Here is a 17,526-nt window from a genome sequence, read left to right on the forward strand (position 1 = left end):
TATACATAGTTGTTGTTGTTGTTTTTTATATGTAGCCAAGTGAGAACTGTAGTTACCTTAAAACTGTGATTAATACATTGCCTGTGTAAATGTATTTCGTTATATTCCACCACTGCACATGCTTTCAATATATTTTTTCGCTGATGAGTCATGGCAGATCCCCCATTTCAAAGAGACCAGAGTGGAATGTTCCACTTAACCTCTGGAGCCACATTACCTTTTGCCTTTTAGCTTTGGTTCTTTTCCAGGTTGCCGGTTACTACAAGTGAAGGGTACTGGGGGGGAAAGAAGCTTTTATGCTTTCGTAGTAACCTTTTTTCCCAGAAAAGAACAACTCATGAGCACAGTTACTGCTGGTCTCACGGCTCAACAAAGCTTTACTAGAGCAAATCTTACTCACCCCAACAGCAGTAACAGAGCAAAAAGGTGGCTTACGGTCACTAAATTAGTATGTGCTAGATGAAAATGATAATTTACCATGATCTTCCTCTAAAATGTTTGGTCAAGCACAAGCATTCCTCCCCTATTTGTCATGGTAGCTCACGGCACACTGCACTGAGTCATGTGGGTTGAATGTAACAATTAGCCTTAAAGAAATGGAATTAAACATAGGCTAATGTCCCTCTGAGACACTACATGGAATAATAGCATAGACTTAACTTGACTTAAGGTCAAAGTTAAAGTTTTATGGCAGTTTATTTGAAAAAGACAAAGAATAAAGGGCATTAAGGTCAGAAGAATGTGGAATTGCGTAATGCTTGAATATCCATGAATAAAACACAGAATAAAATAAAGTAGTGAATAAAATGAAAACACCAGTAATGAAAAGTTTTTAAGAAATAGGAAACAGAAAAGAATTCATTATAAACATCAAAACAACAAAAAAGTATATAAACTATATGGTTGTACGGTTTTATCTGAAAGTTATTAATCAAAGAAAAGTAACATACTGATTACTTTTTTGCCTTCTGCCAATACAGAGATTTGAACAAGATCAACATCTTCACATTGGCTAGTCCAACACCTGGCTCTATTTATCTTATACAGTGGATAATGTGTTTATTGAATACTGAATGTCCAGTGACATAGCTCTAGCCTTTAATCACGTAAAATAGTTTTGGATTTTATGTTGCATGAAGTCCAAAAAGCTCAGCAAACAGCACATTATCCAATTATCGGATGAAATAGCTCAGATTAATTATAATTGGCTCACAAAGCCAGGCTGAGAACCATTTAAGTTTTCCTTTGGGCTTTCACTTTTAAAATTTTCAATAACTTCCTCAGACTGGACCCCACAATGTCAAAACGCCTGTTCAGCCCTGCAGCACTTTGAGCCCCCTTGACGGTAATTCTTTGGAGAGTTTTCCCTTTCTTTTTTTTCTTTTTTTTTTTTTTTTAACTTTTCAGTGTTTACTTAAGATGTATGTTTGCAAAGGAAAATTGGGTCTATACACTGAACCTTAACCTCAAAACTTTCATAACAAGTTTATTGTTTAGTCCAGTGCCAGTTGCAGTCTCAAAGTTATTACAAATTCCTCTGTAGAAATAATAGTACAGATAGAAGTAGCTTAGACAATCTTTGAGCTAATGGTTCTGAACACTCCATTTATCACTGGAAAGTTGACACTAGAGAAGCGGATAGAGAAGTTTATGATCTACCCGCAAGTGCGAGGGTTAGCAGCTCTCTGCCAGTAAATCATTTTATTTTAACATTTATTTTCTGAGTGCTTTTCCAGTGTTTTGCTGACTTAGTGTGGTCAGTTTGGTGCTGTGTTATCAGAAGTGCTCTAAACGTTTTTTACTACTAATAATAAATTCTTATACCGTGCAACAGTGACCATCAAATTCCAAACAGGGATAAAGCTGACAGTGGCTGAACAAAGTATGTCTATATACATATCTTTAAAAACTCTAATATTTGTGTGTACTGCTTACTTCACTGCCTCCAGGTGGCCAGAACAATAATTTAAAGTCATCGTTTTGGTTTTCCTCATTTTCTTGTCGTATGCATACTTTTACAGCAGTGGAAGCTCATATTAAACAGACAGGTCTCGGCTCTGTATGATGTCAAAGAGAAGGGATATCCTTAATGTGGTCATATTAGCAACATGGCAATGGTTGCGAGCCCCAAAGCCCCACTTACCTGCTGTCCATACATACTGTTTGTGAGGGGCAGCCAATCAGAAGAAAGCTAGCTGGAAAGTAAATCGTGTGTGGAAAGCTGTGTTGAGCTTGGCATGACCTAGAGAGCATGTCTCAATATTGTCTCCTTGACTTCAATTTAATTAATTTTGTGATGAGACTCAAACATCTGCGACCCCCTAATGTGAAAACACAGGTAGATAAAACTCAATGAAGGAAATGTAAAATGAATCTGTTCAAATCTGCAGCTCTCTCTTTCTCCCCACTTACTTTCAGTATTTCACGGCATGGATTTTCCTCAAAATACGTGCACCAAAAGTCAATTAACAAACACGAAGGGCAAGTTCAAAGCAGTTTTAATCGCATTTCCATATATTTCCATACAGACATTACCAAGTCTAAATATTTTCATTGTTAAATTGGCATTTTCGTTCTTATCGTCTCCACGCAGCGTCATCGTGAATTAAACAGCAAACACAGACCATGCACTGCAAGCCTATTTTCTTCCTGACAAACCCATGCAAATTTAAAATCTGTAGTTAATTACATGTTACCAGTGAGAGAGGAATCAATTTTCCAGGACTTTCTGGACCTTATTGTGACATAAGTTGCTGGAAGGTTTCTCAGGGAATTATGCACCAGTCGGGCTGGAATAGCTCCACATAAATCAGACATTAACAGTTCTTCCTGAGGTGAAGGCTTCGACCTCTGTTTTTTCTGGTCCTGATCAGACAGGATGGATTTCAACACAAAGGCTTGCTGTGCCTCATGTTATTGGCACAGGTTCTGCCCACATTAGCTCCCTCCAGGAGTAAATCAGACAGTCGGTCCAGACCAAGGCAGGTGGTGAGGGGGCTGATGAGGCCGTAGAGACCCCCTAAAGCGATGCTGATGGGCCAGCCAATGAACAGCAGAACAATGAGCCATATGATGCACCAGAAACATGACCCGCAAGTGGCCATCTTAGTCTGGGAAAAAAAGAGAAGAAGCTTAGAATGATGATTTCCCCCAAGGTGGGCACACTTTCCAAAGGCAAATGCTTTTACTTTAGTTAAACAGCTCTAACACACTGTGCGGTAAAGAGCACTTTAGATGGCATACAATAGTGGGTCAGTCACCTCAGTGGCTACTGTGTTTCCTGTGAGCGGCAGTGCTTCTTTAGTGATGATAGGAGATTATTAGATTGAAATGTGTCATGTCAATGATCTGTATGTACAGGATTAGGCACCAGTCTTGACAAAGCACGCTAAGCTGGTAGTAATCACCAGATCTGCATACCCACTGGAGGTCAAAACTTACACAATGCTGAAGACCTGTGCAGGCACATTAGTCAGCCACTATGAGCAGATCAGCAGAGATCATAACTCATAACAAGTATACTGTACTGTGCAAAGTGTGCATACATCTGACTTGATGATTTATATTAGTATAGCAGCAAAAACGTGTAAAAACCTAATTATGAGAAAAGTTTTTTATTTTACAAAATGCAATCTTATGCCTGAGCAATCAGGCTGTAAATGTTTTTGTCCAATAAAACTGTACAAGATCTGCCCCAAGGACAGGCCTTGAAGTTGAGATTGTAAAACTGATGGTTTTACGAGCGCGAAAGTGTTGTGTGTTGTCAGATTCCTTGAGCTTAGTTTAGGTTTAAGACACAATGGTCAGATCCTCTTCCCCTCCAGGCTTTGCTGTCTTAACTCTATGTAATGTGTAATTTCCTGTTGTGACACTGCTGTCACGTAGTGTTGGGCAGTAGATTAAAGATTCAACACGAGTTTGTCCCATGGTGGATCCCGTGCTTTGGTAAACGCTCTCACTTAAAACAAACAAACAAAAAAAAAGACGAGGTAGAGGAACCACTAAAGTACAATGATTACAGCAACATGATGTGAAAATACTTAAAATTCCTCTTCTTCAGCTTTTTTTTTTTTTGCTTTTGCGTTGTTACATTTGATCACAAGCACCTTTAAATAACCAAATACCAAACACAAATAAACCACCCTAAATCTGAACCTATTAAAAGATGTCAATTTTATCAGAACCTCTAAATTCACCTTACAAGTCAGCAAAACGCTAATGATTATTCAACACAGTGCGACTGCATGCTGTTAGTCTCACTCATGAATCAGCCCTTAGCAAAGGTTAGAATTGAGAGCTTTGCAAAGTAGCTATTAACCCAATGAATACCTGCCGTGTGAGTACAAAAGACATGTTCACCTTCAGCAGGAAAGAAGAACGGTTCTGGAGGACGTGTGCACCTGGTTTCCTTCTTGCTTGTAGAAAATCTCCCTGATCCTCCTGGAGATTCACAGAGATGATGATTGTGTGTGTGTGAGAGAGCAGTAGCCACGTCCCACCAGTTAGCTCTAATCTACTACAACAAGGTACCACAGGCAACTAAATTCTCATGAGGCAAGCTGAAAACAGAAGTTTAATAGAGGCAGGATATTACACAATGCAGACATTCATGTGACTCAAGAGAAAAGTATGCCTGGTGTCATGGGTTTCTAGGAGCTGGTAATGCAACAGAATATTTGATACATCTGCACCTAGGCTAGTTGTTCACTCTTAGCGTAAAACCTATAAAATATTTAATCCTTATGTGACACAGTACACAGATATTGTTGTTGGCTCCATGTCAAAACTTTTAGCAATTTATATGTGCCCAAAGTCCTGAGCCAACAGAGGTAACCTCTTATCTAACCACTCATTCTAATCCTTTCCTTAGCCAACAGAAACACGTGTCTTATGACTCCAGAATACCTACTTTATACCTTAACCCAGAGTGCCCTGCACTCAGGAGACAGGAAATAAGAAAGACGTTTCATGGCTCCACACTTGACTGAGTTCCACTGATGTTACTCCACATCCAGCAACACATGGTTCTCCATCAGGTCTTTTAACTAACCCAGGCACAAGCAGCTGTGCAGCTGACCTGTTCCATCAACCTGCCTGAGGTATGATGTAACAATAAAAATAAAATGCTCTGGTGCATGACAGTGAATTAATTTCCGGTCTGTGTTTTTGCCTGCAGGGTTGTGGACTGTGCTAACCTCTTCATTTTAATTAATTTATTGATGTTTAAATCACCAAGTTCCGGCTGTTTTAAGTCAACATATATAGTTTGCCTGCTTGATTGTTTTCTTCAATCTGGTCATCATATGTTAACCCTAACATTTATTCAGCTGTGAAAACACTTTGCTGTTAGTGCACAAATCATGAATGGCAGATAACTTGAAATCCCCCAACACGCACACTTGGATATAGTGACTGACCTACAAATGGAGCTTTTTTGAAGCTTCTGTTGCTGATACAGGCTCAGCCAATGAAATCTGAGCTGTACTTTATGCAGAATGAAGTAGATGAATATATAAAAGTATCATGACAGAGATTCTATCAGTCAAAGAAACCATCTTTTAAAAGAAGAGAAATAATGGGGAAAACCTAAGGTATGTCAAATTACACCAGAAATGGACTGAAACTCAGTGACGACAGGTCTTTTGGAGCAATGACTCCAAACATGTGAAATGTTTGGTTTAAATCCTTTTAAGTACGTAGAGGAGATCAGGGAAGGGAACAACAGTGAGTGTTTGCAGACATTTGTAGAAGGTTGATCTGATATCGTCGTGTTGGTGTTGTTCCAGGATCAACGTTGCAAGTGACCAATCAGAATGTTGTGACGTCATACTTTTGCGACTTCGGGAAAAACCGGCGTAAAACAAAAAACTGTACTTAAGCTGCGTGAAACCGCCTCTGTCCACCGATCAACGGACCCTGACCCTAATCGTAACCCTTTAATAAACAGTAAGCAGAATTGATATTGTCCTTGCAACATTGGAATTTCATAAACGCATGGCTTGGCGCGCAAAGGAATAACGTCACAACAATGTGATTGGTCACTTGCAATGTTGAACCTGGAACAACATTTTCATGATGGTCTGGGAACAACACCAACACGAGGATATCAGATCATCCTTTGTAGAACACAGTGGAGACTTCTCAAGGTTTGGAGTTGCATTTCAGCCAGTGGTGTTGGACATTTTGTCAAAATTGATGAAATTATGAACAAAGGAAAGTACCATCAGATTCTAATCCACAATGAAATGCCATCTGGAAAGTATGTGATTGGAAATATCATATTTTTTTAGCATGATAATGATCCCAAATACACTGCCAGTGCACTAAGATAGTGTTTCTCTGTGTGTTTTTCTATCAGTCTTGGACTGACCCCTCCCCGAGAGCCAGGACTTTAAACATTATTAAATCAGTGTGGGATCATCTTGACAGATATGGAACAAAAGGCAGCCAACATCCAAAGAGCTTTGAATGTCCTTCAAGAAGCCCGGAGACTACTTAAAAAAATTGCAAGTGAGTTCAAGCTGTTTAAAGAATAGAGGTGGTCATACCAAATATTGACTTTCAATCTTATTAGAATTGTACAAACTCTTTTTTTGCCTTATATACTGTATTTATATAAATGTTTGCGGGGAAATGAGGAGGGGATTAATACTTTAGCACAGAGCTGTATGTGTTGGTTGTGTGTGGGACACCCATAGAATGGTATTAGTATAATGATGCCACAGTCTGAATAGATTTTTTTTAATAAAGTACTGATAGTAACAAAAATCAAATGTTTTAGAAAAAAATAACAAAACATCACAATGATCTTCTCTCAGTAGAAAACAGATTTAAAATAGGTGACTAAGCACTACATTTCTCTTCAGGGGATCCACTTGTTCCCTCTATGGTAGTCCCATGTCAGGATGTTCTACTGTTCTTGCTCATCTGCGCTCTCTCCATCGCTGTCGCTGTCTCTACCAGGATGCTCTGGCATCTTAGCATGGCCGTCAGTATCCTTGTTTCCTTCCTTCTCGCCGGCGTCCTCCGAGTTTGGCTCTGTGCTCACCGTTCCTTCTGGGTTTTCCTGCTCCATGGGGGTTTCCTCCTGTGGCTCCTTAGATGTAGCAGTGGTCGACAAAGCGCCAGCATCTTTTTGGGTCTGTTTTGGAGGCAGAGCCAGTTCTTGCTGTTGCTGCTGAGAAGCCAAAAGAAAAGGGAAATGTTCAAAACACAAAGGAAAATATTTCCACTTTTTTTGGCATTATATTGTCAAATATACTCAGCTAACTGATTATAAAGAGCACACGGCCAAAACTGATGTAATCTTATACAAAAACCCTGCAAGGAGTCCATCCTTTGCAATTTTCTTTAAGTTCTTTTTGCAGAGCCTGTCAGTCTACCACAATGCCACTGAACACCACTATGAACAGTGGCCTCTAAAACGTCTATTACATTACACACGTCTACGCATATGAAGGAAAAAATAAACATCACTATCTTCATGGATTTACTGCAGCACTCAAAATGCATTAGTTGGATTTAGGTGTTCGTAACAGCGTGGCAAATAAGTGTTTGACATATAGGTGTATCTACAGGAACATATTCGTTGTTGAGGGTATTTTAATAGAGATAGCTTTATAATAAAATGTCTCTTCCTTTTAAGTACACATGTTTTTAGTATCTACTATTATTTCTCTATAAATGATGATAAATGTATGTTGAAAAACTACATTGTTCTGTGTAGCCCGTTCCTTCTCTACATTTCTTACATCTGACCTATTTACTGTACTCCATTAAAAGTTAAAGATTAAAAATACAAAAATGGCAGCTGGGGACAGGCGCTGACAGCTGCCAGGAAAGTTGATGACATCTGTAAGCGTGTCAACGCAGGATGGTTGCCAGTTTTTAAACTGCCTCAGGTGTATCACAGAAGAAACTTTTATGATATCGCAGTATCATAAACATAGTAGGTGTGCTGCTGGTTGATTTATATGGCTCCTTTCACACAGTCCACTTTGTGGTCTTTACCTGTCTGTACTGCTGGGAGGTCTGGATCATGTGCATGTACATATTATACACCAGGTTGGCCATTTCCGGCATGTTCTTCACAATTTGGTCAGGCTGTCCAGAAGTATCTCGCTGAAAGGTAGAAACAAAAGAAGTTTGATTTCAGCCCAGGATGCGATCAGAGAGGAATTACAATGAAGAACTTTCATCGGTCTTGCTAGGGATCACTCTTTCAGGCACACGGACTTGGTTAAGTATTGATCTGAGGTAAAATGTGCAGAGAAATTACAATTCAGCAGCCCATTGCTACCCGCTGGTTATTTCAAACAAATTTCCCTCTCCAGTGATCACTGCTCATGTATTACCAAAGAAGTCAGGGATGCAGAGTTTTTAATTTGATAATATTAGTATGCAGACAGAGTCTTGCAGGCTAAACTGAAGACTGAGGCAAGCAGAATATTCAATCTGCTTGGCGGATGCCTCTTAAATACAGGGGAGATGCCCACAGAGGCCCTGGGGGCATCATGTCAAAGTATACTACTCCACAGTTTAACTTTGTGTGCTTTCACTGCAGTAAAACCTTCATTAAAAACACTGGGGGGAGAGAATATGATAACTGCATATGATTATAGATCGAATATGTATGTTTCCATATGAAGCTTTAGGCAGCTTTGTTTTTTTATAGCAGCTTCTGAGTTAGCACCGTTAAATAGCCCGTGACACTTCCAGTTGAGTGTTGCTTGACAAAGTCTGACTTTTAATCTACATGTGCGTGTAAGCAGCGGGGGTTTACTGACTCTAGATAGATGGGCTAAGCAGGGGCCACATGTGTGTGCCCGAAAGAACTGTCCCCCATGGGGATGAACACTCTAGTGTCAGAGAGGCTATTGGGTATTTTAGACATCACTGTTGCCAAACACGCCTGTCAGTGAGACACTGTGACCAGACAATGGTCGTTTCATGCTGGTCAGTCGGTGGTTTTGTCTTCTGACCTTTGGGGTTAATTATAGCCATAACTGTGTTTCTCATCTTTGCAGCTGGTCTGCAGAATGCTCTTACCAGACTGGGTAAAGCTGCAGTAAGAAGTGGGACCAGTGAGGACCAATATTCTGAGTGGAATGAAGATTCCACTCTGAATATAAAAAGGGGGGAATTAGACCGAGCCAGTGGGCTGTAGCGGCAATGACGTGGTGGGATGGTGAAGACGGCACGAATTTTATGGAAATAGGCACTGGCCTGAACCGTGGGAAAGAAGCTCAGTTCTTATCAGCATATCTCCCACTTGAATATCTAATGGGGCAGAATAATGGGGCAGATCTAATATGGTAGGTTTTATGAGATCAGCATGAGCATGGGTATGACTGCTTACAGGCTGTTCCTGGTTGTAGTACTCGTGTGGTCTAATGTGTAGCTGCAGTGGTCTGGCAGTGAGCTGGTTGAAGGCAGGAGTCAATTCGAAGCAGTTCTGAAACAGTGACACTCGGGCAAAGATGTACAGGCCCAGTCTGGCTCTTGACATGGCTACCACCAGACGCCTCACATCCCTGTGGAGAGACAGAAAAAAGGATTGACTTGAGGGGAAAAGACGTGAAGGGGTGGTGGTAAAATGTGTGAAACTGTAAAGAGGAGAAGAGATCCTGCGTAGGGGCAAAAACAAAAACTGAAGTGAAGAGATCACAGTGAAAGAACCGAGTAATGGTTGAAGGGGAAGAGAAGAAAAGGCAGCGTAGTGTACGAGGAAAGAGGTTTAGTGAAGGATAAGCGGCACTACTTAAGTGGGAAAAATACTGAGGATAAGAGAGAAATACAGAAATGGAAGACAAAGGGCATGGATAAGCACCTCAGGCAAGGAGTCAGAGAGGTAGGAGAGCACGGGAAAGGGTAGGTGGAATAGGTTACTTTTTTATGCCATCAAGTAGTATTAAGAGATTAAGGACAGAGGCAGTCGTTTCTCTGAGCTTTCTCTGGCTTGCTGTACTAGCCAAAATACTTGTCTCTTTGCTCCCCTGCAAAAACACTGCTCGTAGTACACATCCCACTATACTGTACATTAGCATTCTATACAAAACACACATACATGAGGAGAGGGAGAAGATTTGGACAACTGTAAACACCACAGAATGAGTCATTTACAAGGGGTTTCCCTTTGAACCTATTGAATCCTTATATTGTCTCAGTTATCTGCACAGTTAAATTTGCTTATAAAAAAAAACATGTAACTATTTAACTGACCTGTAAGTCTGTGGTGTGAGATTAAACATTGGTGAAAGCATTTGAGGAAGAAGCTGTTTTTACTCAAACAGCTCTGGCAAAAGTCTTTATTTTGATGCTGATGAATAAGACACACAGCCATGTTTTTCTATATAGCCTACTCTTAAGTATAGCCAAAAATATGAAATGTGGAGTCCACCTGAGCACTTCATGAGATTAAGAGGATTAATCTTTGCAATATGCATGATGAGTTCTGTGAATATGACAAAAAGGCTTATGGGAGCCATTGTGCAGGGTACGAGTGAGTAAACGTGAGCAGCCTATAGATTAATGTGAAAATGACTGCACATTTCAGGCAAAAATGGGGGCACAGTACAAAATGAAACATTTCCACAGAGACAAACTACCACTGCCTAGACCAATGAGCACAGACATGTGGAGCAGATGAACCAATCATGAAGCACGATAGCCTGTGGACATGGCACTACGGAGAGACGCCCACCTGGACTGTGCTGTGACATGACAGGGCAAAGTGGACGGTGTGTGTTCCCACATGTGTGTTCGTGCATGTCAGAGCATCTCTGAATTTGTGCTGCCCTGTCAAAGTGTGTGCTCCTGCATGTGAGCGTGCCCGTGTGTATCACGGGAATGCTTCCCCTGTCAAAGCGAGGGTCAGCTCATCATATGGTCAGCTGCATCCCCTGTGGTTGTCACGGCTGCGGATTGCCATGAGGAGAGGGGCAGGGGAGAGAGGGGGAGGAGGATTGTGAGGTAAAAGCCAGTGGTACACCGCAGTGATCCCATTATAAGAAAAACACAATGAACAGCACTAGGAGCTCCTATGAAGCACTGCTCTCTCAACCACTTAGCTGACCATTCACAAGCTGTCAGGGAAGCCAACATATGAATGACCATTATGAAAAACTATAGCAACAGACATAACTAGACATTTTCTGTTATATTTTACATTAATGGTTTATTCTGACTGACTCATGGTGGTTGATTTCTTATTCACATCCCTCACAGTTAACAATACATATTAACAATTAAAAAAGCAAATCTGAAATTTGATGCAGCCCGACAGAATAATCACAAAAAGGTTGATTCAAACATTCTTATATGAAATAACCACAAACATTATCAGTTACTGAAAGCTTGGTTTTCAGGACCTTGAAGCTCAGTGTTACCAAAAGTTTTATTCAAGGAGAATAGAAGCTCTAGAACTATTGTACGCTCCCTGCACTGAAAAACTGCTACACTGAGAATGTATAAAAGGTGGGATGTAATATCGAGTCAAAGACAAGATCAAATGAATGATACAGAGAGGAGAGCAGGCACTGCCAGCAAGATAAAGTACCCCTCTCTGTAGTCAGCTGCAGTTTCTCATTTTCAGCTACATCAATTAATCGCTCCATCTGTGAGAAGAAGAAAGAACAAAATAGAGTTTTTAAGTGTTTTCTGTGCTAGCTAAATGGCCACGGTGATGGGTGGGGTGCACAGAGCTACAAAAGGAATGGCTTATAATTTGCACTCGGGTTCCAATTTGCAGACTGTCCAATTCTCTGATAAAGCTGTGAGCAGTGCAACTGCAACAGCAGCTACTGTTCATCACAGCCAGCGGCCGGCATGTCAAGTAGAAGTGCTGAGGATCATATGCCTGGTATAAAACCCTTGGTTGTTGGAATCTCACAGCAGCAGAGAAGTGAAAGATCATTTGACTACAAATTAATTCAGTGACATGGGGCAAAGAGGCCATAGCCAAATGAACAGAAAGCAGAGAGAAAACAAAACAAAGCTGCCAATGAAAGAAGACGCCATGAAGGGGCGTGTAGCAGAGCAGTGATTATCCATCATACTGACTGCTTTACAGTTTGCCTTTGATCAGAACTGAACTCTTTGTTAGTTATTGTCAACCTAATCATCAGAGCACAATTATTTCTCTTAATTGGAACAAAAACTACAGTCAGCTCCATAGATGTGTCCTTAAGCACCTTTATCCTCCCTGCATCATAATTAAGCTCATACTTACCTCAAAACTGCAACACTGTTATTTCCCTCAGCAAACTTTATTCAGTAGTTACACATGACAAAAAGAGAAAGCCTCCTGAGAGCAGCTGTCTCACGAGAATTAAGTGCCAGCTTTTCTGCAGTGTTATTTCCCTGGAGGATGTTTATCTTAGGTGTATTTCATATTACACAAGTATTTTAAAGCAGAATAGCTGCTGAGAGCTGAAGGCTATTTTGGATCAGATACTTTTTTTCCTGCTTGGCATGCAAAGAAGTAATTACCTCAGGTGTCCCACAGCTTTGGTGCGGACCAGGGAGAGGATGATGTAGTTGTTCTGCTGACCCTGGAACCTGTCCACTGTCGTAATCTGTACAGACACAAACATATTTATTATTCAACAACACGACACACAAATGCACATAAATATCAAAGATATGCTAACTAAGCTCCGGCAGCGGATACGCTTTGCAAAGTAAATGAGTGTTTGCATTTTAGGTAGGTGGAGGGATTTAGCTGAAATGTTTAAAAACATGAGCGAGACTGCTTTCCGTCTTAAATTCTTTTTCTTTGCCTTTTCTTTCTTTTTTGAGGGTGAACGTTAAGAGATGGAAAGGTACTTTCTTGTTGCTGCCGTTATCGCTGTGGGCCACACGGGCAGCCAGCAGGGTTAATACGGCTTAAAGGGCATTTGCCACCAGCAGCCTCTTACCTGGTCTCCTGGGAATCAGGGCCACTTGGGAGGGGGAGGGGGGACTACTTGACTGCATCAGAGATTATTTCAAGGAGACAGAAAATGTAGAAGTGGCTTTCTCTGTGGAATTTTTTTTTCTAAGCAAAAGGGAACCCGTGTCAGCCAATTTGCTTTTATACCCCAGTAATCCTGTCTTGCTGAGAAGTGTACTTATTCAACTACATAAAGAACTGTGCTGTGTTTTGACTTTGTCAGTCATGTTACTTTATGTAATAAAGCTATCATAAAGCATGTGCACTTCAAACTCGATACAAGGACTGGTCTTGATGAGATGCAAGAATGTGAAAACTTTCATACTGTACTACCTACACTGAGTGTGCACAGCCTTGACAGTGTTGGAGAGTGTATACATGGAATATGCTCCAACTTCATAAGCTCTTTCATGATCATATAGCCTTCACTCGGTGTCTATTTTTAGTGGTGTTTCCGAGTTGGACTAGAAATATCTTAGGGATGTAAATCTGAGTCCAAAATCACATTACACAGTGTCTACACTGTGTAAACAGCATGTGTGTAACTATAGACTGAAAAGTTGATGTCAATGCAAATAGTGTGATAGCTGGGTGCTCCTGTTGTTTTTGGTTAGAAGTTACATGGAGATGTTACTGGTTAATGCTTGGTTAAAGTATGCTGCTCTGGAAAAAAGCTGCAATGTTTAAAGATTATTCTGGAAAAATATTAAGTAGAATTATAATAACAGAGCTAAATTATTTTAATCAACTACTAATAACTGAGTGATTATGCCTTGGGTAGAAATAATTCCTTCCATCCCCATTGTGTATATATCCATCCATCCATCCATCCATCCATCCATCCATATAAATAATTGTTAAATCAATAACCGATTTAAATCTGATAGCACAGTATTAGAATGATCAAGGAAAAACACATCAGAGCTGGAGTGTCCCCTATCTTGCAAATGGTAACAGAACCAAATAAAAATTGAGTTTAAAAGCCAAGTTACTAAGTCCTTTTTTTAAAGTACTGCACAAAAATGCTTCTGTATAGTTACATACGACACATGCTAAAAAAAACTCATAGCCAGGCAGAAAGAAGTTGGCCTGTCGTTTATAGTTTCGCTTTTTAAAATGGATCAATAGGACATCAGCTTCCATTGAGGAGCCATACAGGCCCAGAACTACAGCATTCAGTAACTAGCCATGCTAAATAAATCATCCTGTGGTTGTGGTTACCACCTATTATTAAATGCAACCCTCAGTGAACCTCTCCAAAACTCATTTTGGATAAGAGGAAGGGAATGTGGGGAGACTGTGTGTGTGTGTGTGTGTGTGTGTGTGTGTGTGTGTGTGTGTGTGTGTGTGTGTGTTAATGTGTAAAATCGAGAGCGATGGGACTAATGAGGTATTTATTTACGTCTCCCTGTTGCTATGTAGAACAGGTGCAAGGCCAGAGGCAACAATATGTTACTTTTACAATAGCAGGAGATATCGTTGGCCGTATGCTCAAATTACACATCCATGGTATGCATGCACGTACTGACACATGAGAAACGGTGAATCTTGGTTTGCAGCAAATGTGGTTCTTTAGAGAGGGAGTTATTCTTAGCCTACAGAAAGTGATAACAAAGCCCGGGTCGAAATTCTCCCCGAGGTATAGCATTCTGCATGGTGTTTAGTTATTTATGAGAAATCTTCCAGGGAGAGAATTACAGAGGTCGTGTCATTGTAGCACATGCATGTCCGAGGACATAAGGGAATACACACAGCGAATACACTGTGAGATACACAAACAGCTATTGCACTGCCAAATGTTTTCTTCCAACATGCCTTCTTCTTATGGAGACAATAGCACACTATTAGATGATGATCAACCACTGATCTCTCCCATCTTATTTTCTGTTACTCTGTCTTACTTATGGTAATTACTGCTGGGAATGTGCACAAGTCAGACCTCTGGATTATTCAATTTTTCACAAGAGGAATGGCAGGGACGCCAGAGTTAACAGCTTTGTATTGCTTGTGTGTCTAAGAAAAAACCCCAACAAAAAATATGACGCTAGGAAATGTTAAGACACCTTTTCTACACATTTCATGTTGTCAAAGAGGCTAGTACTGTTGCTCTCAGTATATGAAAGCTGTGTGTTTTTGGTCAAGGCGAAGAGTTAGACAACTGCAGAGGGTCATTCAGAATAAGGACTGAAACCTTAAATAGGTACTTTGTCACTCTGCATTCATCTCTTCTTGATCCAGTTGATGTATCTTCTTACTAACGAAATAGTCAAACTCTAACAGTCAGACTTCCAGCACTTCTTCATCAAAGAAAAGAGAACCAAATGGATATTTTCTGTAAAACTCAGGAAAATAAATAAAAAGTGTTTGCGCACATGCTGTATTTACGCAAACTGTTGTTTGGGATTTGGTAAAAACCTTGAGCAAGCATGTTTGACGCTGGCACTGTGACTTGTGCTAACTGGCCTTCCTCTGCTTTTCTTTCTAATTAAAGTTATAACAGTAAAGTAAGCTGGATGTTGACATTTGTGCCGTTTTACCCTTTGTGACACACTGTCAGACACACTGTGGACACAGTGCTCAGCGCCATGACCTTTCAGCTGCTCAGCATTTTTTCCCACAAGAGCCCATCTTTCTATTTCATCCCTCTCTGTCTCTGGCCATCTTTCATCTCAGCAAATCTAACAACCTGTCACTCCTGTCACTTTATTACTAGGCATGCATACTGACTAAGGCCATGAGCACAATGAATGATGCTTTATGTCTTGACATTGCAGGACATTTCACATGGCTAAGCAAAATCTCTGGCTAGCTGTCAGTGCAGGGAATGTACTTCAAAACAAAACAACAAGGTAGGGTTGCACAGCAAAAAATACAGACACAACAGTATGGAATGAGTAAAGACTGAATCACAGTGGACGCTATAACAAACCACTATTCTAACCTCCAAATTGCTATCATACTTGGAAGAACCTGCTTCCTGTCTGCCTGCTTTTGGACAAAAACGGCCTATGTATATTTTTGATTCACTTTTTATGTACTCAGCAGGAACAGATGAGTAATGAGTAGACAGTAAACTTTACAAAATACTGTGTGATAAACAAAAAGATTCAAGTTACATACTATTTACATTTTCTGGGCATTTGTGGGAAATAAAAATACATGTCTTCTAAAATAGAGATTGGATGGGCCTGGATTATTGCTCTGAGAGCCACCTCACTTTAACACTCCTGCTGTTAAAGAAATACCAAAGAATATGCACAACTAAACTAAACCGATCGCAATATTACTGAAGGCGTGCTGCTGCTGACCCTATGCTACCTGACATAACAATGCTCTATATAACTGTTGATATGCCATTTTCACTCCACTCTTACTGGAATGCCGAAAGAGTCTGTGACATTGTTAAGTGTGTGAAAACCCTAAAAGAACAGAGACCGAAGAAAGGTGAGACAATGTGTGTAGCGGGAAAAAATGAAGAGCGAGGAAAGCATAACCTGAGGCTAGTGAGTAAAAGCATTTAGCAGTACAAACAGAAAGTGGAAGGAAAACTGTGCCGGCGGGTTGCTGACTTAACACATTGTAAAGAAAGGAAAAGAGGAGAGACGAGAAGTTCGGGGGAATAATATAGGCTAGAAAAAAACAACCTAACTGTATCCCTCAGGGATGAACAGACTCTCCCTGTATTCACAGTCAGTCAAACAAATGTTGCAAATACTTGCACACCTCTAATTTGCTTTACCTGTTACCACTCTGTCTTTTACCCACCGTGAAAAACTGAGATTCACTAAAATTCAAATAGTATTTTAAGTTATACACGGATAAACTCCAGTTCAAATATAAAACTCTTTTTAAAATGAACAGACAAACAATACAGTTTACACATTAATGTTAATGAGTGACAAACACTTAAGGAAATCCCTCCAAGATGCTTGGAGAGCTGTGAATATCTTTCCCAGTGCAATGGAGGATAAGAGGTTGGTGCAATAACTGCAGCTGGCATCCGGAGGTGTGAAAAAACTATCCATGTCATGTGTGATACACGTTTCCAACACGCTAGTCGTAGCCCTACACATATATAGGTTATATATAAGTTTGACTGAATACTCGCAAAACCCAGTACTTGCTACAAAACCTGTTCAATAATCCAGTGTGTTTATTTAATCACCTCTTGCTTGTGCTTTGATAACATGACACATAAAAGACTGCTGCTTCTTAATTGGTTTGTTTCAAATGGTGCTTACCTTGTGGGGCTGACCAAACACTGGATTTCCAGCACAGCGTTGGTTGATGACATCTCTGATCAGGTGTTTTTGTCCATTGTAGGTGGTGAGGATGCTGATGCTCTCAGCTGGGTAGCCCAACAGACGCATGTACATGTATAGAGCCACAGAATACTCTGCCTCTGCCAGGTTCTTAACAGAGAGAGAGAAAGCTTGGTCAGAATAACATTATATTACTGAAATAAACAACCATTGCTGCCCAACCTCTGGGACTGAAAAATGAAACTTGTGCTAAAGTGGTACATATTGCAGTCCCTCAAACTGCCACTTATAGCTGGCTCCAGAAGAAACTCAGTCCCTAATGAATACCATGTT

General features: G+C 40.4%; 1 protein-coding gene and 1 long non-coding RNA gene across 3 annotated transcripts in view; both read right to left on the reverse strand.

The window, feature by feature from the left end:
* Positions 1–2,482: 2,482 nt before the first annotated feature.
* Positions 2,483–5,789, reverse strand: LOC106633655. The gene is made up of 2 exons (XR_001337024.2): positions 4,360–5,789; positions 2,483–3,110 (listed from the first exon to the last, which is right to left on the reverse strand). It is a non-coding gene; the product is annotated as an uncharacterized LOC106633655 (long non-coding RNA).
* Positions 5,790–6,727: 938 nt separating this feature from the next.
* The window catches only part of aqr (aquarius intron-binding spliceosomal factor), a 46,509-nt gene continuing 35,710 nt past the window's right edge, over positions 6,728–17,526 (reverse strand). Inside the window, exons 32-36 of one of the 2 annotated variants that reach the window (XM_042222626.1) lie at positions 17,173–17,343; positions 12,490–12,575; positions 9,359–9,533; positions 8,011–8,121; positions 6,728–7,174 (exon numbers count right to left, since the gene is read on the reverse strand). In XM_042222626.1, the coding sequence (XP_042078560.1) occupies positions 6,911–7,174; positions 8,011–8,121; positions 9,359–9,533; positions 12,490–12,575; positions 17,173–17,343 (807 nt within the window). In that variant the 3' untranslated portion in view covers positions 6,728–6,910. Of the gene's footprint in view, positions 7,178–8,010; positions 8,122–9,358; positions 9,534–12,489; positions 12,576–17,172; positions 17,344–17,526 lie in introns of both variants that reach the window. The other variant, XM_005942648.3, reaches the window with a different exon arrangement.

The sequence above is a fragment of the Haplochromis burtoni genome, unplaced genomic scaffold, assembly GCF_018398535.1.
Source record: "Haplochromis burtoni strain Fernald_Lab_line unplaced genomic scaffold, NCSU_Asbu1 Contig_89, whole genome shotgun sequence".
NCBI lineage: Eukaryota > Metazoa > Chordata > Actinopteri > Cichliformes > Cichlidae > Haplochromis > Haplochromis burtoni.